At 42.8% G+C, this 21,444-nt stretch overlaps 1 protein-coding gene across 6 annotated transcripts in view; it reads left to right on the top strand.

Annotated features, from left to right (window-relative positions):
• LOC138320657 (microtubule-associated protein 2-like) overlaps window positions 1-21,444 on the top strand; it is a 100,352-nt gene that overhangs the window by 24,094 nt on the left and 54,814 nt on the right. For 5 of the 6 annotated variants that reach the window (XM_069263802.1, XM_069263798.1, XM_069263803.1 and 2 more), the window contains exons 2-3: window positions 477-712; window positions 16,301-21,121. In XM_069263802.1, coding sequence (XP_069119903.1) covers window positions 661-712; window positions 16,301-21,121 — 4,873 coding nt within the window. In that variant the 5' untranslated portion in view covers window positions 477-660. Of the gene's footprint in view, window positions 1-476; window positions 713-752; window positions 1,098-16,300; window positions 21,122-21,444 lie in introns of those variants that run through there. The other variant, XM_069263801.1, reaches the window with a different exon arrangement.

Raw genomic sequence — 21,444 nt, forward strand, 5'->3', positions numbered from 1 at the left:
GTCTACTTAAAGTTTTGTTTTAATACATCATGTAAAGTTTACTACATGAGCAGGTATAAGGATAGTAGTACGGCTACATCACTGTTACTGAAGGAAGAGGTCTACTAGCCTGAGCCATTAACTAGACAGATCTTTCTAGACCCTCCCACGAGACGAATGGAAATCCCCACTAGTAAGGTTACATTATGCCTCCACTTCAACCGTTAATAAAAAGTGAGTTTGTCCATGATATTCCCTCCAAGTCATAAATATGATGTGAATGATGTTATGCTTGACTGATTACAAGATGTATTCCAGCCGGTTATGTTTATGTTGTTACGGTTGACTGACTCTCTGTCTTTGTGATTTATATCGGTAATGTATTGATGTATTATGCAATGTTTTGTCTCGAGGAAATAATTTATGTAGTTCTCAAGAAAATGAAAACCTCAAAACACAAGAATGATTCAAAAATTCTTCATTATTTTTTTTCACAGAAAATTTTAGGAATAAATTGATCTGCACCAAAGAAGTAGCAGTGAAGCAGTCGTCACAGTGACAGCGACATTACATCTCCCAGAATTCCTGTTGAATCATTAATATTGAAACAGGAGAGTTGCACATCTTGCTTTGTACACGCCTGAGTCAGTGGAGCACGACGTCTGTTAGCGCCGTGTGACAATGGCAGAATCGTCATCGGTTACAGAACTCACGGAGGCTCTCACCTTGCAAGGTAGGATTTAGACTAGGAGGGAATGACAATGAGGCATAGCTAATGAGGGGATTTTGTTTGCAGTTTTCCTGGATTATTGATAGTTTTTAGCAGATAAAGCTGGCCGCCAAGCCTACACTAGGAGAGCACCAGGATTGATACAGAGGAAAATCAATACCAGACTGGAAATGTTTGAGAGTCGTAGGCCTGGGTAGTAGTCTGTCTAATTCTGTTATGCTAGAGGCAGACTGCCTTCATCTCCCAACATTTCAAATATCAGCCATAGAATTACGTAAATCGGGGTGAGGGAGATCAATTGTAGAAGTCTTCATGTGAATTGTGAGATATTGTCATCCTAAATTCATCAACAGATTTAAAACTGAATGTCTGCACATCTCTAATACTGGTAAGTATCCCAAAACTGATGTTTCATGATCATGACTGAAAGGTTTGTCTGGCTCAAGTAGGCATGGAGAGGCTTACTGTCACCGTCCAAATCTCATCATAACGTACTAGGACAGACTCAAGTTCTTACGGAGAAATGTAATGTATGTAAGGTTATACTAGGTGTGGTGTATGTTAGGTGTGGTGTATGTTAGGTGTGGTGTATGTTAGGTGTGGTGTATGTTAGGTGTGGTGTATGTTAGGTGTGGTGTATGTTAGGTGTGGTGGTGTATGTTAGGTGTGGTGTATGTTAGGTGTGGTGGTGTATGTTAGGTGTGTGGTGTATGTTAGGTGTGGTGGTGTATGTTAGGTGTGGTGGTGTATGTTAGGTGTGGTGTATGTTAGGTGTGTGGTGTATGTTAGGTGTGGTGTATGTTATGTTAGGTGTGGTGTATGTTAGGTGTGGTGGTGTATGTTAGGTGTGATGGTGTATGTTAGGTGTGGTGGTGTATGTTAGGTGTGGTGTATGTATGTTAGGTGTGGTGTATGTTAGGTGTGGTGTATGTTAGGTGTGGTGGTGTATGTTAGGTGTGGTGTATGTTAGGTGTGGTGGTGTATGTTAGGTGTGGTGTATGTTAGGTGTGGTGGTGTATGTTAGGTGTGGTGGTGTATGTTAGGTGTGGTGGTAGATGGTGTATGTTAGGTGTGGTGTATGTTAGGTGTGGTGTATGTTAGGTGTGGTGTATGTTAGGTGTGGTGTATGTTAGGTGTGGTGGTGTATGTTAGGTGTGGTGTATGTTAGGTGTGGTGGTGTATGTTAGGTGTGGTGTATGTTAGGTGTGGTGTATGTTAGGTGTGGTGGTGTATGTTAGGTGTGGTGGTGTATGTTAGGTGTGGTGTATGTTAGGGTGTGGTGTATGTTAGGTGTGTGGTGTATGTTAGGTGTGGTGTATGTTAGGGTGTGGTGTATGTTAGTGTGTGGTATGTTAGTGTGGTGGTGTGTTAGGTGTGGTGTGGTGTATGTTAGTGTGTGGTGTATGTTAGGTGTGGTGGTGTATGTTAGGTGTGGTGTATGTTAGTGTGGTGTGGTGTGGTGTATGTTAGGTGTGTGGTGTATGTTAGGTGTGTGGTGTATGTTAGGTGTGGTGGTGTATGTTAGGTGTGGTGTATGTTAGGTGTATTTAGGTGTGTGGGTGGTATGGTTAGGTGTGGTGTATGTTAGGTGTGGTGGTGTATGTTAGGTGTGGTGTATGTTAGGTGTGGTGTATGTTAGGTGTGGTGTATGTTAGGTGTGGTGGTGTATGTTAGGTGTGGTGTACGTTAGGTGTGGTGTAAGAGGTGTGGTGTGTATGTTAGGTGTGGTGTATGTTAGGTGTGGTGGTGTTGTTAGGTGTGGTGTAACGTTAGGTGTGTGGTGTATGTTAGGTGTGGTGGTGTTAGGTGGTGGTGGTGTATGTTAGGTGTGGTGTATGTTAGGTGTGGTGTATGTTAGGTGTGGTGTATGTTAGGTGTGGTGGTGTATGTTAGGTGTGGTGTATGTTAGGTGTGGTGGTGTATGTTAGGTGTGGTGGTGTATGTTAGGTGTGGTGTATGTTAGGTGTGGTGGTGTATGTTAGGTGTGGTGTATGTTAGGTGTTGTGGGTGTATGTTAGGGTGTGGTGTATGTTAGGTGTGTGGTGTATGTTAGGTGTGGTGTATGTTAGGTGTGGTGGTGTTATGTTAGGTGGTGGTGTATGTTAGGTGGTTATGTTAGGTTGTGTGTATGTTAGGTGTGGTGTATGTTAGGTGTGGTGGTGTATGTTAGGTGTGGTGTATGTTAGGTGTGGTGGTGTATGTTAGGTGTGGTGTATGTTGGTGTGGTGTATGTTAGTGTGGTGGTGTATGTTAGGTGTGGTGTATGTTAGGTGTGGTGGTGTATGTTAGGGTGTGGTGTTATGTTAGGTGTGGTGGTGTATGTTAGGTGTGGTGTTATGTGTTAGGTGTGGTGTATGTTAGGTGTTGTGGTGTGGTGTATGTTAGGTGTGGTGGTGTATGTTAGGTGTGGGTATGTTAGGTGTGGGTGTAGTTAGGTGTGGTGGTGTATGTTAGGTGTGGTGTATGTTAGGTGTGGTGGTGTATGTTAGGTGTGGTGTATGTTAGGTGTGTTGGTGTATGTTAGGTGTGGTGTATGTTAGGTGTGGTGTATGTTAGGTGTGGTGTATGTTAGGTGTGGTGGTGTATGTTAGGTGTGGTGGTGTATGTTAGGTGTGGTGGTGTATGTTAGGTGTGTGGTGTATGTTAGGTGGTTGTGGTGTATGTTAGGTGTGGTGTATGTTAGGGTGTGGTGTATGTTAGGTGTGGTGGTGTATGTTAGGTGTGGTGTATGTTAGTGTGGTGGTGTATGTTAGGTGTGGTGGTGTATGTTAGGTGTGGTGGTGTATGTTAGGTGTGGTGGTGTATGTTAGGTGTGGTGTATGTTAGGTGTGGTGTATGTTAGGTGTGTGGTGGTGTATGTTAGGTGTGGTGTATGTTAGGTGTGGTGGTGTATGTTAGGTGTGGTGTATGTTAGGGTGGTGGTGTATGTTAGGGTGGTGGTGTATGTTAGGGTGTGTGGTGTATGTTAGGTGTGGTGGTGTATGTTAGTGTATGTAGGTGTGGTGTATGTTAGGTGTGTTGGTGTAGGTGTGGTGGTGTATGTTAGGTGTGGTGTATGTTAGGTGTGGTGTATGTTAGGTGTGGTGGTGTATGTTAGGTGTGGTGTATGTTAGGTGTGGTGTATGTATGTTAGGTGTGTTAGGTGTGGTGTATGTTAGGTGTGTGGTGTATGTTAGGTGTGGTGGTGTATGTTAGGTGTGTGGTGTATGTTAGGTGTGTGGTGTATGTTAGGTGTGGTGGTGTATGTTAGGTGTGGGTGTTAGGTGTGGTGTATGTTAGGTGTGGTGTATGTTAGGGTGGTGGTGTATGTTAGGTGTGGTGTATGTTAGGTGTGGTGTATGTTAGGTGTGGTGTATGTTAGTGGTGGTGTATGTTAGGTGTGTGGTGTATGTTAGGTGTGGTGTATGTTAGGTGTGGTGTATGTTAGGTGTGGTGTATGTTAGGTGTGGTGTATGTTAGGTGTGGTGGTGTATGTTAGTGTGTGGTGTATGTTAGGTGTGTGGTGTATGTTAGGTGTGTGTGGTGTATGTTAGGTGTGGTGGTGTATGTTAGGTGTGGTGGTGTATGTTAGGTGTGGTGTATGTTAGGTGTGGTGTATGTTAGGTGTGGTGTATGTTAGGTGTGGTGGTGTATGTTAGGTGTGGTGTATGTTAGGTGTGTGGTGGGTGTATGTTAGGTGGTGGTGTATGTTAGGTGTGGTGGTGTATGTTAGGTGTGGTGTATGTTAGGTTGTGGTGTATGTTAGGTGGTGGTGGTTTAGGTGTGGTGGTGTATGTTAGGTGTGGTGTATGTTAGGTGTGGTGGTGTATGTTAGGTGTGGTGTATGTTAGGTGTGTTGGTGTATGTTAGGTGTGGTGTATGTTAGGTGTGGTGGTGTATGTTAGGTGTGGTGGTGTATGTTAGGTGTGGTGGTGTATGTTAGGTGTGGTGGTGTATGTTAGGTGTGGTGTATGTTAGGTGTGGTGGTGTATGTTAGGTGTGGTGTATGTTAGGTGTGGTGGTGTATGTTAGGTGTGGTGGTGTATGTTAGGGTGGTGGTGTATGTAGGGTGGTGGTGTATGTTAGGTGTGGTGTATGTTAGGTGTGGTGGTGTATGTTAGGTGTGGTGTATGTTAGGTGTGGTGGTGTATGTTAGGTGTGGTGTATGTTAGGTGTGTTGGTGTATGTTAGGTGTGTAGTGGTGTATGTTAGGTGTGGTGTATGTTAGGTGTGGTGGTGTGTAGGTGTGGTGTATGTTAGGTGTGGTGGTGTATGTTAGGTGTGGTGGTGTATGTTAGTGTGTGGTGTATGTTAGGTGTGTTGGTGTATGTTAGGTGTGTGGTGTATGTTGGTGTGGTGTAGGTGTGTGGTGTATGTTAGGTGTGTTGGTGTATGTTAGGTGTGGTGGTGTATGTTAGGTGTGGTGGTGTATGTTAGTGTGTGGTGGTGTATGTTAGGTGTGGTGTATGTTAGGTGTGGTGGTGTATGTTAGGTGTGGTGGTGTATAGGTGTGGTGTATGTTAGGTGTGGTGGTGTATGTTAGGTGTGGTGTATGTTAGGTGTGGTGTATGTTAGGTGTGGTTTATGTTAGTGTGGTGTATGTTAGGTGTTATGGTGTGTGTATAGGTGGGTAGATGTGGTGTTGTATGTTAGGTGTGGTGGTGTATGTTAGGTGTGGTGTATGTTAGGTGTGGTGTATGTGGTAGGTGTGGTGTATGTAGTTAGGGTGTTGTTGGTGGTGTATGTTGGTGTAGGTGTGGTGGTGTGTGTGGTGTATACCTCTAAGATATCTTGTGATTGAAATGAACAACAAAAAGGGCACATATATTTTAGGTTGTAGCATTCTGAAGGGCTACCATATTTATTCAAATGAACGACTTTGATCTTCATTCAAGGTCACAGCGTCAAATGACCTAAAATCATACTTGAAATGATTTCATGTGAATAATTAAGAAGTCAGAGATCTGCTATTAGGCCTGTAGCATACTAGAAGTTTGTTCAAATTAATGACCTTGACCTTCATTCAAGATAACAAGTCAAATAGGCTAAGTCATAGACTTCTTGTGAATAACTAAAAGGCACTAGGAACCTGAAATTTTGCCTGTAGCATGCTTGGATGAAGGGCTTCTAGATGAAAGACATTAACTTTCATTCAAGGTCTGGGATCAAATAGGTTGAAATTTTAACTGACTTCTTGTGACCCACTTTCAAGGCCAAAGTGACAATTTCTTTACTGCTGTATACTTTGACCAAGTTGTATGAAGCCAAGAGATTGTTAGGAGTGCTGTATTTCAAGTGTGGTAATGTTTGTAAGAAAGGTCATTACAACTCGTTTTTCTTGATGAAAACGATCTGATTAAGTAACATAGATCTATGTATCTAAGATGTAATTACTGTAACATAGGTATATCAAGGTCTATCAAATTTCTACTAATGATCCCAGTAGTGATACTACAGTGGTCAATGTGCCTAATCAACTTAAGTATTGGTGGTGAGAAGGAAGCTAGTATTCCCATCGAGGGTATGGTGGCTGTGGCGGTATTGTTTTTGTTATAGACTATTGGGTGATCGTGAGTGATACGTTTAATTAAATTATTAGTCCATCTCCTGGTCGGTATAGATATCAAAGGTCTTTCCCTTGGCTGTGTTAGGCTATATATCAATAAAACATTCACGTGACCAACAGGATGAAAGGAGCAAGTACGAACCAATGATAATCACACATTTGTTGCAGTGTGACATCGTTAGGTAATTACAAAGCCTTTGTTGATTAAAATTACCTTTGTTGACAAGGTCTGACTGTTAACATTGATGTGATGAATCAGGTGAGATTCTGGATGTCCATGTGGGCTAAAAAAAATAGATCATCCAGCATATTAGCAACATTTCTTTTTTGTGGGTGAAATATAGGAATTGTGCTAACATAACATTTTGCATTGATGATAAAAAAAAACCCTATGTTTTTTGACCAATCAGACGAAATCTTTATTTTTGCTGTTTGAAAGTAACCAATTTTTTTTCGAAGGGAGTAAGGGTGTAAAAGACAGCTTTTGGCGAATGTTTGCTATATTTCTTGCAATTTTAATGAATTTCAATTAAACTTCATAGAAATGTTAGGGACAATATGAAAATAACTCATTAGTCTTGTGATTGATTTTGCATTTGGTCAATTGATGTAACATACCGGTATATGATTGCCTATTATTTCAAATATTATATGGTTATAATAACATTTATCACGGAAACATAAAAGAGGCTACTTATGGATCAAAACTTAAGTAGTGTCCAATTATGAAGAATATTGCTATATAAAAACACAATATAACTATACTCTGATAGCTAAGGTATGTCAAACACTAGGTGTGATATTGCATACCTGGTAATTTTTGCTGGATAGTATCAAAGTTACTTAAATTTTCCAAAATAATATCAAAATCGCAAAATTATTTTACCCACAGAAATACAGGGCTATATGGTATAAGTTTTAACTAGCCTGCTCAAAGGGCCAGTAATGAACTATCTGTGATGCAATGTCATGTACCGGCAAGCTTTTCTGTTTAAATTCTTCTAAAATTCAAAATTAATGGCCTAGTGTTCTAATGTCAAACCTGTAGCACGATTTCCTTTAGAGTATGTAATATATAATGGGAGCGTCCACAGAGGGGATGATGATGGTGGTGTATGTAATATATAATGGGAGCGTCCACAGAGGGGATGATGATGGTGGTGTAATTAATATATAATGGGAGCGTCCACAGAGGGGATGATGATGGTGGTGTATATAATATATGATGGGAGCGTCCACAGAGGGTATGATGATGGTGGTGTATGTAATATATAATGGGAGTGTCCACAGAGGGGATGATGATGGTGGTGTATGTAATATATAATGGGAGCGTCCACAGAGGGGATGATGATGGTGGTGTATGTAATATATAATGGGAGCGTCCACAGAGGGGATGATGATGGTGGTGTAATTAATATATAATGGGAGTGTCCACAGAGGGGATGATGATGGTGGTGTATGTAATATATAATGGGAGCGCCCTTAGAGGGGATGATGATGGTGGTGTATGTAATATATAATGGGAGCGTCCACAGAGGGGATGATGATGGTGGTGTATGTAATATATAATGGGAGCGTCCACAGAGGGGATGATGATGGTGGTGTAATTAATATATAATGGGAGCGTCCACAGAGGGGATGATGATGGTGGTGTATATAATATATAATGGGAGCGTCCACAGAGGGGATGATGATGGTGGTGTATGTAATATATAATGGGAGCGTCCACAGAGGGGATGATGATGGTGGGTGTATGTAATATATAATGAGAGTGTCCACAGAGGGGATGATGATGGTGGTGTATGTAATATATAATGGGAGCGTCCACAGAGGGGATGATGATGGTGGTGTATGTAATATATAATGGGAGCGTCCACAGAGGGGATGATGATGGTGGTGTATGTAATATATAATGGGAGTGTCCACAGAGGGGATGATGATGGTGGTGTATGTAATATATAATGGGAGCGTCCACAGAGGGGATGATGATGGTGGTGTATGTAATATATTACGGGAGCGTCCACAGAGGGGATGATGATGGTGGTGTAATTAATATATAATGGGAGTGTCCACAGAGGGGATGATGATGGTGGTGTATGTAATATATAATGGGAGCGCCCTTATAGGGGATGATGATGGTGGTGTATGTAATATATAATGGGAGCGTCCACAGAGGGGATGATGATGGTGGTGTAACTAATATATAATGGGAGCGCCCTTATAGGGGATGATGATGGTGGTGTATGTAATATATAATGGGAGCGTCCACAGAGGGGATGATGATGGTGGTGTATGTAATATATAATGGGAGCGTCCACAGAGGGGATGATGATGGTGGTGTATGTGATATATAATGGGAGTGTCCACAGAGGGGATGATGATGGTGGTGTATGTAATATATAATGGGAGCGTCCACAGAGGGGATGATGATGGTGGTGTAATTAAATATATAATGGGAGTGTCCACTGAGGGGATGATGATGGTGGTGTATGTAATATATAATGGGAGTGATCAGAGAGGGGATGATGATGGTGGTGTATATAATATATAATGGGAGCGTCCACAGAGGGGATGATGATGGTGGTGTATGTAATATATAATGGGAGTGTCCACAGAGGGGATGATGATGGTGGTGTAATTAATATATAATGGGAGCGTCCACAGAGGGGATGATGATGGTGGTGTATGTAATATATAATGGGAGCGTCCACAGAGGGGATGATGATGGTGGTGTATGTAATGTATAATGGGAGCGTCCACAGAGGGGATGATGATGGTGGTGTATGTGATACATAATGGGAGCGTCCACAGAGGGGATGATGATGGTGGTGTATGTAATACATAATGGGGAGGCGCCCTTATAGGGGATGATGATGGTGGTGTAAATAATATATAATGGGAGTGTCCACAGAGGGGATGATGATGGTGGTGTATGTAATATATAATGGGAGCGTCCACAGAGGGGATGATGATGGTGGTGTATGTAATATATAATGGGAGTGTCCACAGAGGGGATGATGATGGTGGTGTATGTAATATATAATGGGAGCGTCCACAGAGGGGATGATGATGGTGGTGTATGTAATATATAATGGGAGCGTCCACAGAGGGGATGATGATGGTGGTGTATGTAATATATAATGGGAGTGTCCACAGAGGGGATGATGATGGTGGTGTATGTAATATATAATGGGAGCGTCCACAGAGGGGATGATGATGGTGGTGTATGTAATATATAATGGGAGCGCCCACAGAGGGGATGATGATGGTGGTGTATGTAATATATAATGGGAGCGTCCACAGAGGGGATGATGATGGTGGTGTATGTAATATATAATGGGAGTGTCCACAGAGGGGATGATGGTGGTGTATGTAATATATAATGGGAGCGCCCACATAGGGGATGATGATGGTGGTGTATGTAATATATAATGGGAGCGTCCACAGAGGGGATGATGATGGTGGTGTATGTAATATATAATGGGAGCGCCCACATAGGGGATGATGATGGTGGTGTATGTAATATATAATGGGAGCGTCCACAGAGGGGATGATGATGGTGGTGTATGTAATATATAATGGGAGCGTCCACAGAGGGGATGATGATGGTGGTGTATGTAATATATAATGGGAGCGTCCACAGAGGGGATGATGATGGTGGTGTATGTAATATATAATGGGAGCGTCCACAGAGGGGATGATGATGGTGGTGTATGTAATATATAATGGGAGTGTCCACAGAGGGGATGATGATGGATGGTGGTGTATGTAATATATAATGGGAGCGCCCTTATAGGGGATGATGATGGTGGTGTATGTAATATATAATGGGAGCGTCCACAGAGGGGATGATGATGGTGGTGTATGTAATATATAATGGGAGCGTCCACAGAGGGGATGATGATGGTGGTGTATGTAATATATAATGGGAGCGTCCACAGAGGGGATGATGATGGTGGTGTATGTAATATATAATGGGAGCGTCCACAGAGGGGATGATGATGGTGGTGTATGTAATATATAATGGGAGCGTCCACAGAGGGGATGATGATGGTGGTGTATGTAATATATAATGGGAGCGTCCACAAAGGGGATGATGATGGTGGTGTATGTAATATATAATGGGAGCGTCCACAGAGGGGATGATGATGGTGGTGTTTGTAATATATAATTGGGAGTGTCCACAGAGGGGATGATGATGGTGGTGTGATTAATATATAATGGGAGTGTCCACTGAGGGGATGATGATGGTGGTGTATGTAATATATAATGGGAGCGTGATCACAGAGGGGATGATGATGGTGGTGTATATAATATATAATGGGAGCGTCCACAGAGGGGATGATGATGGTGGTGTATGTAATATATAATGGGAGTGTCCACAGAGGGGATGATGATGGTGGTGTAATTAATATATAATGGGAGCGTCCACAGAGGGGATGATGATGGTGGTGTATGTAATATATAATGGGAGCGTCCACAGAGGGGATGATGATGGTGGTGTATGTAATATATAATGGGAGCGTCCACAGAGGGGATGATGATGGTGGTGTATGTAATGTATAATGGGAGCGTCCACAGAGGGGATGATGATGGTGGTGTATGTAATACATAATGGGAGCGTCCACAGAGGGGATGATGATGGTGGTGTATGTAATACATAATGGGAGCGCCCTTACAGAGGGGATGATGATGGTGTGGTGTAATTAATATATAATGGGAGTGTCCACAGAGGGGATGATGATGGTGGTGTATGTAATATATAATGGGAGCATCCACAGAGGGGATGATGATGGTGGTGTATGTAATATATAATGGGAGTGTCCACAGAGGGGATGATGATGGTGGTGTATGTAATATATAATGGGAGCGTCCACAGAGGGGATGATGATGGTGGTGTATGTATAATTAATGGGAGTGTCCACAGAGGGGATGATGATGGTGGTGTATGTAATATATAATGGGAGCGTCCACAGAGGGGATGATGATGGTGGTGTATGTAATATATAATGGGAGTGCCCACATAGGGTATGATGATGGTGGTGTATGTAATATATAATGGGAGTGTCCACAGAGGGGATGATGGTGGTGTATGTAATATATAATGGGAGTGTCCACAGAGGGGATGATGGTGGTGTATGTAATATATAATGGGAGCGCCCACATAGGGGATGATGATGGTGGTGTATGTAATATATAATGGGAGCGTCCACAGAGGGGATGATGATGGTGGTGTATGTAATATATAATGGGAGCGCCCACATAGGGGATGATGATGGTGGTGTATGTAATATATAATGGGAGCGTCCACAGAGGGGATGATGATGATGGTGTATGTAATATATAATGGGAGCGCCCACAGAGGGGATGATGATGGTGGTGTATGTAATATATAACGGGAGCGTCCACAGAGGGGATGATGATGGTGGTGTATGTAATATATAATGGGAGTGTCCACAGAGGGGATGATGATGGTGGTGTATGTAATATATAATGGGAGCGCCCTTATAGGGGATGATGATGGTGGTGTATGTAATATATAATGGGAGCGTCCACAGAGGGGATGATGATGGTGGTGTATGTAATATATAATGGGAGCGTCCACAGAGGGGATGATGATTGTGGTGTATGTTATATATAATGGGAGCGTCCACAGAGGGGATGATGATGGTGGTGTATGTAATATATAATGGGAGCGTCCACAGAGGGGATGATGATGGTGGTGTATGTAATATATAATGGGAGCGTCCACAGAGGGGATGATGATGGTGGTGTATGTAATATATATAATGGGAGCGCCCACAAAGGGGATGATGATGGTGGTATATGTAATATATAATGGGAGCGTCCACAGAGGGGATGATGATGGTGTTGTATGTAATATATAATGGGAGCTTCCATAGAGGGGATGATGATGGTGGTGTATGTAATGTACAATGGGAGCGTCCACAGAGGGGATGATGATGGTGGGTATATGTAATATATAATGGGAGCGTCCACAGAGGGGATGATGATGGTTGTGTATGTAATATATAATGGGAGCGTCCACAGAGGGGATGATGATGATGGTGGTGTATGTAATATATAATGGGAGCGTCCACAGAGGGGATGATGATGGTGGTGTATGTAATATACAATGGGAGCGTCCACAGAGGGGATGATGATGGTGGTGTATGTAATATATAATGGGAGTGTCCACAGAGGGGATGATGATGGTGGTGTATGTAATATATAATGGGAGCGTCCACAGAGGGGATGATGATGATGGTGTATGTAATATATAATGGGAGCGTCCACAGAGGGGATGATGATGGTGGTGTATGTAATATATAATGGGAGTGTCCACAGAGGGATGATGATGGTGGTGTATGTAATATATAATGGGAGCGTCCACAGAGGGGATGATGATGGTGGTGTATGTAATATATAATGGGAGTGTCCACAGAGGGGATGATGGTGGTGTATGTAATATATAATGGGAGCGTCCACAGAGGGGATGATGATGGTGGTGTATGTAATATATAATGGGAGCGTCCACAGAGGGGATGATGATGGTGGTGTATGTAATATATAATGGGAGCGTCCACAGAGGGGATGATGATGGTGGTGTATGTAATATATAATGGGAGTGTCCACAGAGGGGATGATGATGGTGGTGTATGTAATATATAATGGGAGCGTCCACAGAGGGGATGATGATGATGGTGTATGTAATATATAATGGGAGCGTCCACAGTGGGGATGATGATGGTGGTGTATGTAATATATAATGGGAGCGTCCACAGAGGGGATGATGATGGTGGTGTATGTAATATATAATGGGAGTGTCCACAGAGGGGATGATGATGGTGGTGTATGTAATATATAATGGGAGCGTCCACAGAGGGGATGATGATGGTGGTGTATGTAATATATAATGGGAGCGTCCACAGAGGGGATGATGATGGTGGTGTATGTAATATATAATGGGAGTGTCCACAGAGGGGATGATGATGGTGTTGTATGTAATATATAATGGGAGTGTCCACAGAGGGGATGATGATGGTGTTGTATGTAATATATAATGGGAGCTTCCACAGAGGGGATGATGATGGTGGTGTATGTAATATACAATGGGAGCGTCCACAGAGGGGATGATGATGGTGGTGTATGTAATATATAATGGGAGCGTCCACAGAGGGGATGATGATGGTGGTGTATGTAATATATAATGGGAGCGTCCACAGAGGGGATGATGATGGTGGTGTATGTAATATATAATGGGAGTGTCCACAGAGGGGATGATGATGGTGGTGTATGTAATATATAATGGGAGCTTCCACAGAGGGGATGATGATGGTGGTGTATGTAATATACAATGGGAGCGTCCACAGAGGGGATGATGATGGTGGTGTATGTAATATATAATGGGAGTGTCCACAGAGGGGATGATGATGGTGTTGTATGTAATATATAATGGGAGCGTCCACAGAGGGGATGATGATGGTGTTGTATGTAATATATAATGGGAGCTTCCACAGAGGGGATGATGATGGTGGTGTATGTAATATACAATGGGAGCGTCCACAGAGGGGATGATGATGGTGGTGTATGTAATATATAATGGGAGCGTCCACAGAGGGGATGATGATGGTTGTGTATGTAATATATAATGGGAGCGTCCACAGAGGGGATGATGATGGTGTTGTATGTAATATATAATGGGAGCGTCCACAGAGGGGATGATGATGGTGGTGGTTCTTTCAATAATAGACTAACATTGTTTTATAAAAATTGCTTATAATATTCCCTCCCATTTACATTTGTAGGGTGATCGTTCCTTCCATTTACATTTGTAGGGTGTTCGTACCTCCCATTTACATTTGTAGGGTGTTAGTCCCTCCCATTTACATTTGTAGGGTGATCGTTCCTCCCATTTACATTTGTAGGGTGTTCGTCCCTCCCATTTACATTTGTAGGGTGTTCGTCCCTCCCATTTACATTTGTAGGGTGTTCGTCCCTCCCATTTACATTTGTAGGGTGTTCGTCCCTCCCATTTACATTTGTAGGGTGATCGTCCCTCCCATTTACATTTGTAGGGTGATCGTTCCTCCCATTTACATTTGTAGGGTGTTCGTACCTCCCATTTACATTTATAGGGTGTTAGTCCCTCCCATTTACATTTGTAGGGTGATCGTCCCTCCCATTTACATTTGTAGGGTGTTAGTCCCTCCCATTTACATTTGTAGGGTGATCGTCCCTCCCATTTACATTTGTAGGGTGATCGTCCCTCCCATTTACATTTGTAGGGTGATCGTCCCTCCCATTTACATTTGTAGGGTGATCGTCCCTCCCATTTACATTTGTAGGGTGATCGTCCCTCCCATTTACATTTGTAGGGTGATCGTCCCTCCCATTTACATTTGTAGGGTGTTAGTCCCTCCCATTTAATTTGTAGGGTGATCGTCCCCCATTACATTTAGGGATGTCCCTCCCATTTACATTTGTAGGGTGATGTCCCTCCCATTTACATTTGTAGGGTGATCGTCCCTCCCATTTACATTTTAGGGTGATCGTCCCTCCCATTTACATTTGTAGGGTGATCGTCCCTCCCATTTACATTTGTAGGGTGAGTCCCCCTTACTTGTAGGATCCCTCCCATTTACATTTGTAGGGTGACGTCCCTCCCATTTACATTTGTAGGGTGATCGTCCCTCCCATTTACATTTGTAGGGTGATCGTCCCTCCCATTTACATTTGTAGGTGTGTTTATCCTCCCATTTACATTTGTAGGGTGATAGTCCCTCCCATTTACATTTGTAGGGTGATAGTCCCTCCCATTTACATTTGTAGGGTGATCGTCCCTCCCATTTACATTTGTAGGGTGATCGTCCCTCCCATTTACATTTGTAGGGTGATCGTCCCTCCCATTTACATTTGTAGGTGATCGTCCTCCCATTTACATTTGTAGGGTGATCGTCCCTCCCATTTACATTTGTAGGGTGATTCCCTCCTTCATTAGGTGTTCCCTCCCATTTACATTTGTAGGGTGATCGTCCCTCCCATTTACATTTGTAGGGTGATCGTCCCTCCCATTTACATTTGTAGGGTGATCGTCCCTCCCATTTACATTTGTAGGGTGATCGTCCCTCCCATTTACATTTGTAGGGTGATCGTCCCTCCCATTTACATTTGTAGGGTGATCGTCCCTCCCATTTACATTTGTAGGGTGATCGTCCCTCCCATTTACATTTGTAGGGTGATCGTCCCTCCCATTTACATTTGTAGGGTGATCGTCCCTCCCATTTACATTTGTAGGGTGATCGTCCCTCCCATTTACATTTGTAGGGTGATCGTCCCTCCCATTTACATTTGTAGGGTGATCGTCCCTCCCATTTACATTTATAGGGTGATGTCCCTCCCATTTACATTTGTAGGGTGATCGTCCCTCCCATTTACATTTGTAGGGTGATCGTCCCTCCCAATTACATTTGTAGGGTGTTAGTCCCTCCCATTTACATTTGTAGGGTGATAGTCCCTCCCAATTACATTTGTAGGGTGATCGTCCCTCCCAATTACATTTGTAGGGTGATAGTCCCTCCCAATTACATTTGTAGGGTGTTAGTCCCTCCCATTTACATTTGTAGGGTGATAGTCCCTCCCATTTACATTTGTAGGGTGATCGTCCCTCCCAATTACATTTGTAGGGTGATAGTCCCTCCCATTTACATTTGTAGGGTGATAGTCCCTCCCATTTACATTTGTAGGGTGATAGTCCCTCCCATTTACATTTGTAGGGTGATAGTCCCTCCCATTTACATTTGTAGGGTGATCGTCCCTCCCATTTACATTTGTAGGGTGATAGTCCCTCCCAATTACATTTGTAGGGTGATAGTCCCTCCCATTTACATTTGTAGGGTGATAGTCCCTCCCATAGGGAACTAACTAATGTGTGTAGTATAGAAGACAATTCTGATATATAGACAAGGTGTACATTATGGAAAATTTCTGTTTTTAGATCCTCTTTTGTTTCCTTATCTTTAAATCTTAAATATTCTCTGTTGTAGGATCTTGCCAAGCTGCTGACAACTTATATGGTGTGACGTCATCGGACAAAATGGCGGATGGTGAATTCTTGCAGGGTGCTACAAAAGAGACGAGAAATGGTGATGTCCACAAGGAGGAGGTAGAAGGTGGCTTTGAGTTTGATAATAAGCCCACTGACAGGTTTTCTGATGACCAGAAGGTGCCAACAGGTTTTTGTGCTGAGGATAGCTTCCAAGGAGACGCCCCAAGTTATCCCGCAGCCAGGGAACCAGAGATTCCACTGGGGAGTGATGCGGCTTCTTTCCCCCCACAATGTGAGGATTTTGTTGGTTCTAATATTGATGATTCATTCTCACCTTTTAATTCAGAAATAAGTTCATATTCCCAAACAGGAAGCCATGAGTCCTTCTCCGCTTTCGGTGGCGACCAGGAGATGGAGCCCACCCCTGAGGCACTCCCTGATCCAGTGCCACCCATGGCCCAGAAAAATGAGCTGATAGATTTCTCAAAGGATGAGGATCAAGCTGCAGATTTAGGATTTGTAAGTTCTAACCCTTTTGGTAACCCGGCAACAGGACAAACACACCAGTCAGATCCATACAGCCAATTTCAGCCCCCTGATATGGGCTCAAAGAAAACTGAACAACAGAGTATTCAGTCTCCACTGCATTACGATGCTCCTGAATTCTACCCACAACAACACAGTAATGCTGACTACTCTCCCCTTAGACATGATGCTCCTGAGTTTGTGTCTCGTGCCTCTCAGCAGGCAGCAATGTTTGATCAGACAGGTTTACAAGGTAATGAACTGCCCGAATATTCTCAATTAGATACATCAAAGACACCAGCACAAGATGCAGTGGATAGTAAAGAAACTGTACCTACATCAATGGAGGGATGGAATGTACCTGTTGCGAACATGCAAACAGAACAAGCTGATGATTATGTAGATGATGATGATGAAGAGGATTACTCGGAAAGTGAATCTAATTCACAGGTTGAGAACGATGAAATAATTGAGGATGACTACACTGACTCTGAGGAGGACACAGAAAACCTCCAGGACGAGGTCGTGTGTGGGGCTGGTGAGATGGGACAGCCCGCTGATGTACATCCAGAGTTTGATCCGAGCTCTATAAAACAGGCATTTAATGAAAACAATGAATTAGATTTTCAGCAGCAGATTGGTAGTTCCATGCCAAGCGCTGGTGCTGATCCACCATTGGCTGAGGGATTCACAGAACAAGGACAAAAAGACCAGATTGATACCAGAGAGAAAGTCAATCTACAAAACCCTGTGGAAAATCAGCAGGAGACATCTGGAGATCTTTCAAGGGATACTCTCAGTAAAAGTGAGACTTTTACTATTGAGAGTGATTCCGACATGGAGAAAAGATCAATTACTCCAGTGGAGGAAAATATGGTAGCAGACACAGAAGGAGCAGCTTCAGACCAAAATGTGTCTGGTTACCAGGATAACCTGACAAACGAAGAATTTGGTGGAGCTGCTCCACCATTTGGTCAAAACGAAATTGAACAGACAACGAGCCCGATGCAAAAACAAGAAAATAGTTTTGCATCAGATATGGAAGCATGTCCTGCAGCATTTCATGGAGATGAAAATGATATGTTTACCAAATCACCAGCAATTCCACAGGAAGCAGAAAAAGAACAAGTCACATATCAGGATGAGAAAATGCCACCACTGGAACAAGGTTTTAACAATGAAACAAGGCCAAATGAAGTTTACTCAGAAGAGCCACCCATGTTTATTCAGCAGGGAATATCACCACTGGAACAACCAGGCCACAGTGATGATGTCGCTTCTCCCAGAGACGTCCTGTTGGAGGAGACATCAAAGCAGGAGCTCCAGATGGACGAGTCCGTTGTAGATGATGACAAAGCTATGGCACTCGATGAACCAGCAAGACAGCAGGATATTCCTCAAAACACAGTGTTTACCCAACAGAATCAAGAATATGAAGATGAGGGTGAAGATGAAGGCACATACCCTGATGACCAGAACTCCGAAGACCAAGAAGATTTTATTGATGATGACGATGAAGAAGAAGAATATGTTGGTCGCTCATCAGAGGAAAGAGATGAGTATGCGCAGGGACAGAAGTCATCTTCAGAGGAAAGAGATGAGTATCCACAGGGACAGAAGTCATCTTCAGAGGAAAGAGATGAGTATGCGCAGGGACAGAAGTTGTCTTCAGAGGAAAGAGATGAGTATCTACAGGAACAGAAGTTGTCTTCAGAGGAAAGAGATGAGTATCTACAGGAACAGAAGTTGTCTTCAGAGGAAAGAGATGAGTATCCACAAGAACAGAAGTTGGCCTCAGAGGAAAGAGATGAGTATCTACAGGAACAGAAATTGCCTTCAGAGGAAAGAGATGAGTATCCACAGGAACAGAAATTGCCTTCAGAGGAAAGGTCGGTCTCACCACATAAAGACAGAATGTCTGTTGAAAAAGAATTTTCACCAGAGGTTGGCTTTGCATCTGGGGAGAAACCTGCATCTGCACAACAAAATACAAATGAGATCCAAGAAAATGTGACCCCTGAATTAAAAGACAGCTTTGCATCAGATGCAAAAATGATGTCGGCTTCAGAAAGTCAACCTGTCTATGGCCAACATCCTTTTGAAGAACAAGGTGCATTTGATGAAAAGCAGCCTGTTTCACAAACGTTTGAGGAAGACTCCATTCCTATGGAACATGAAATGGTTCCAGGAAGGAGCGAGCAAACAACCAGTGATGAACTATTTGGGGCTGCTCCAGCACCTTCAGAACAATGTGGTGTGCTGCATCCTGACCAGGGTTTAGGTCAGGAAGCAGACACATTCAGGGACGAACAGGCTGCTGTGATACCAAGTGAGGGAAGCCAACAAAGGCAAGACATTTTGACTGCTGAGGGTGACTTTGATCAGGGTAGGGAATATGATCAAAGATGTGATATTTCGACTGCTGCAGGTGTAGATGATTTCGATAAAAATGAACAAAAAAGTGACATTTTGACATCTGGAGGTGTAAATGGTTCTGATCAGCCTGCACCTGATAAGTTTGATGATGAGGATGTAGCAGTTCAGCAAAATGTAACTGATGAATATCCTCAACAAATGGATGACTTCGCGCAACAAAATATTACAGATGACTTTGCGCTACAAAATGTTGAGGATGACTTTGCGCGACAAAATGTTGAAGATGACTTTGCGCGACAAAATATTACAGATGAATTTGCACAACAAAATATTACAAATGATTTCCAACAACAAAATGTTGAGGATAACTTTGCACAACAAAATATTACAGATGACTTTGTGCAACAAAATATTACAAATGATTTCCAACAACAAAATGTTGAGGATAACTTTGCACAACAAAATATTACAGATGACTTTGCGCAACAAAATTTTACAAATGATTTCCAACAACAAAATGTTCAGGATGACTTCCCACAAAAAGAAAATACAGATGAATTTGCGCAACAAAATATTACAAACCTTCTGCAACAAAATGATACAAATGATTTCAAACAAAAAAATGTTAAGGATGACTTCCCACAACAAAATGTTAAGGATGACTTCCCACAACAAAATGTTAAGGATGACTTCCCACAACAAAATGTTGAGGATGACTTCCCACAACAAAATGTTAAGGATGACTTCCCACAACAAAATGTTAAGGATGACTTCCCACAACAAAATGTTGAGGATGACTTCCCAAAACAAATGACAGAAAACGACTACCAAAAACCTGAAACTGTAACCCATGACATTTACAAGGAACAAAAGGAAGAGCTGCTGGAAGCTGTCAGTGATGTCAGAGAAACTTGTATGTTAGAATCTGATAGTACAGCAGGCTCATTGAAAACTTATAACCAGTCCGAGGTCCCCGCACAGATGGCTGACCTAGATAAACCTATGAATGAGAGCATGCAAGGTTCTATATACAAGGAGGATGATGCCTCCCTGAACGAAAGTTCCATGGTGCTAAAGGAAACAGAGAGCATCCCATCTTCTCTGTCTCAATCTGTTTCGACAGCATTAGAGGAGCATACACAGGACTTGGGAGAGGATGGAGAAAAAAGACTGAAGGAGTTGGCAGAGTCTGCAAAAGTTGATCAGCAAATGGCTCCTGAAGATGTGGCCATCAAGGAAGAGGCGGTGTCTCATAAGGAAAACACTGTGGCCCCAGAACCAGAGCTTCCAAAACCAACTACTGCTCAACAGCAAGTGATGGAACAAAGTATCACTACGTCTGTCCCGGAACCTTCAATAGCTGAAAAGGTCACGGAGAAAACCGAGGAAAAACTCCCTGAAAAATCTGATAAGGTCACCAAAGGTCAATCTGCTGAAAAAGTGGCAAAGAAAATTGCTGAACCTGCTGAGAAAAAAACACCTGCTACCGATAAATCTGACAAAAAGGATGCAAAAGTTAAGAAAACAGAAAAACCTACAGCAAAAACACCACAGAAACCTCTTAGAAAACCTAAGGAGAAAACTCCACCTAAAAGTGAACCATCTAAAATACCCTCTCCTACAAAGACAGAGAATAGGATACCTAAATCCACAACACGAACAGCTAGACCAGCAAAGACAGCCTCTCCACGAACACTGGATGTGAAACCAAGCACTGACAAGCCGCCGTTCGACACCAGTTTTCCAAGAGCAGTGTCTGCGTCCTCACAGAGGATAGCACCTCTGTCGCAGACACCCACCACACCAAGTCCAACCAAAGTCACTTCCAAGAAACTTCCCACCAGGACCCAAACAAAGGAAGCCACAGAGTCGTTTTTGGAGCGCATGTCCCGGCCTCGGTGTCGAACTCCAAAGAAAGGTTTATCTCTCTGTTCTAATGTATCGAGCTTCTGTTATGGCGGATGTTCTGACTGTGCCAGCTTGATGTTATGCTCACCCGTCTGTAATGCCACAGCATTGTGTCTGCTTGTTACCACACCTTTTTATATCAAGTCATTTCATTCTCAACTACTAAGTCATGGACTTCTATCATGGGTAGCAATATATGTGCATTGAATTCATCTATTTTTCTCTATTTGTAGGTAGTTTTTAATCGTTTACTCAAACTCTATGACTCTACTACAGTTCGCCCATTACATAGGTATCATATGCATTTTACTCATTCACCCCTGAATTTTCATA

The sequence above is a fragment of the Argopecten irradians genome, chromosome 4, assembly GCF_041381155.1.
Source record: "Argopecten irradians isolate NY chromosome 4, Ai_NY, whole genome shotgun sequence".
Classification (NCBI taxonomy): Eukaryota; Metazoa; Mollusca; class Bivalvia; order Pectinida; family Pectinidae; genus Argopecten; species Argopecten irradians.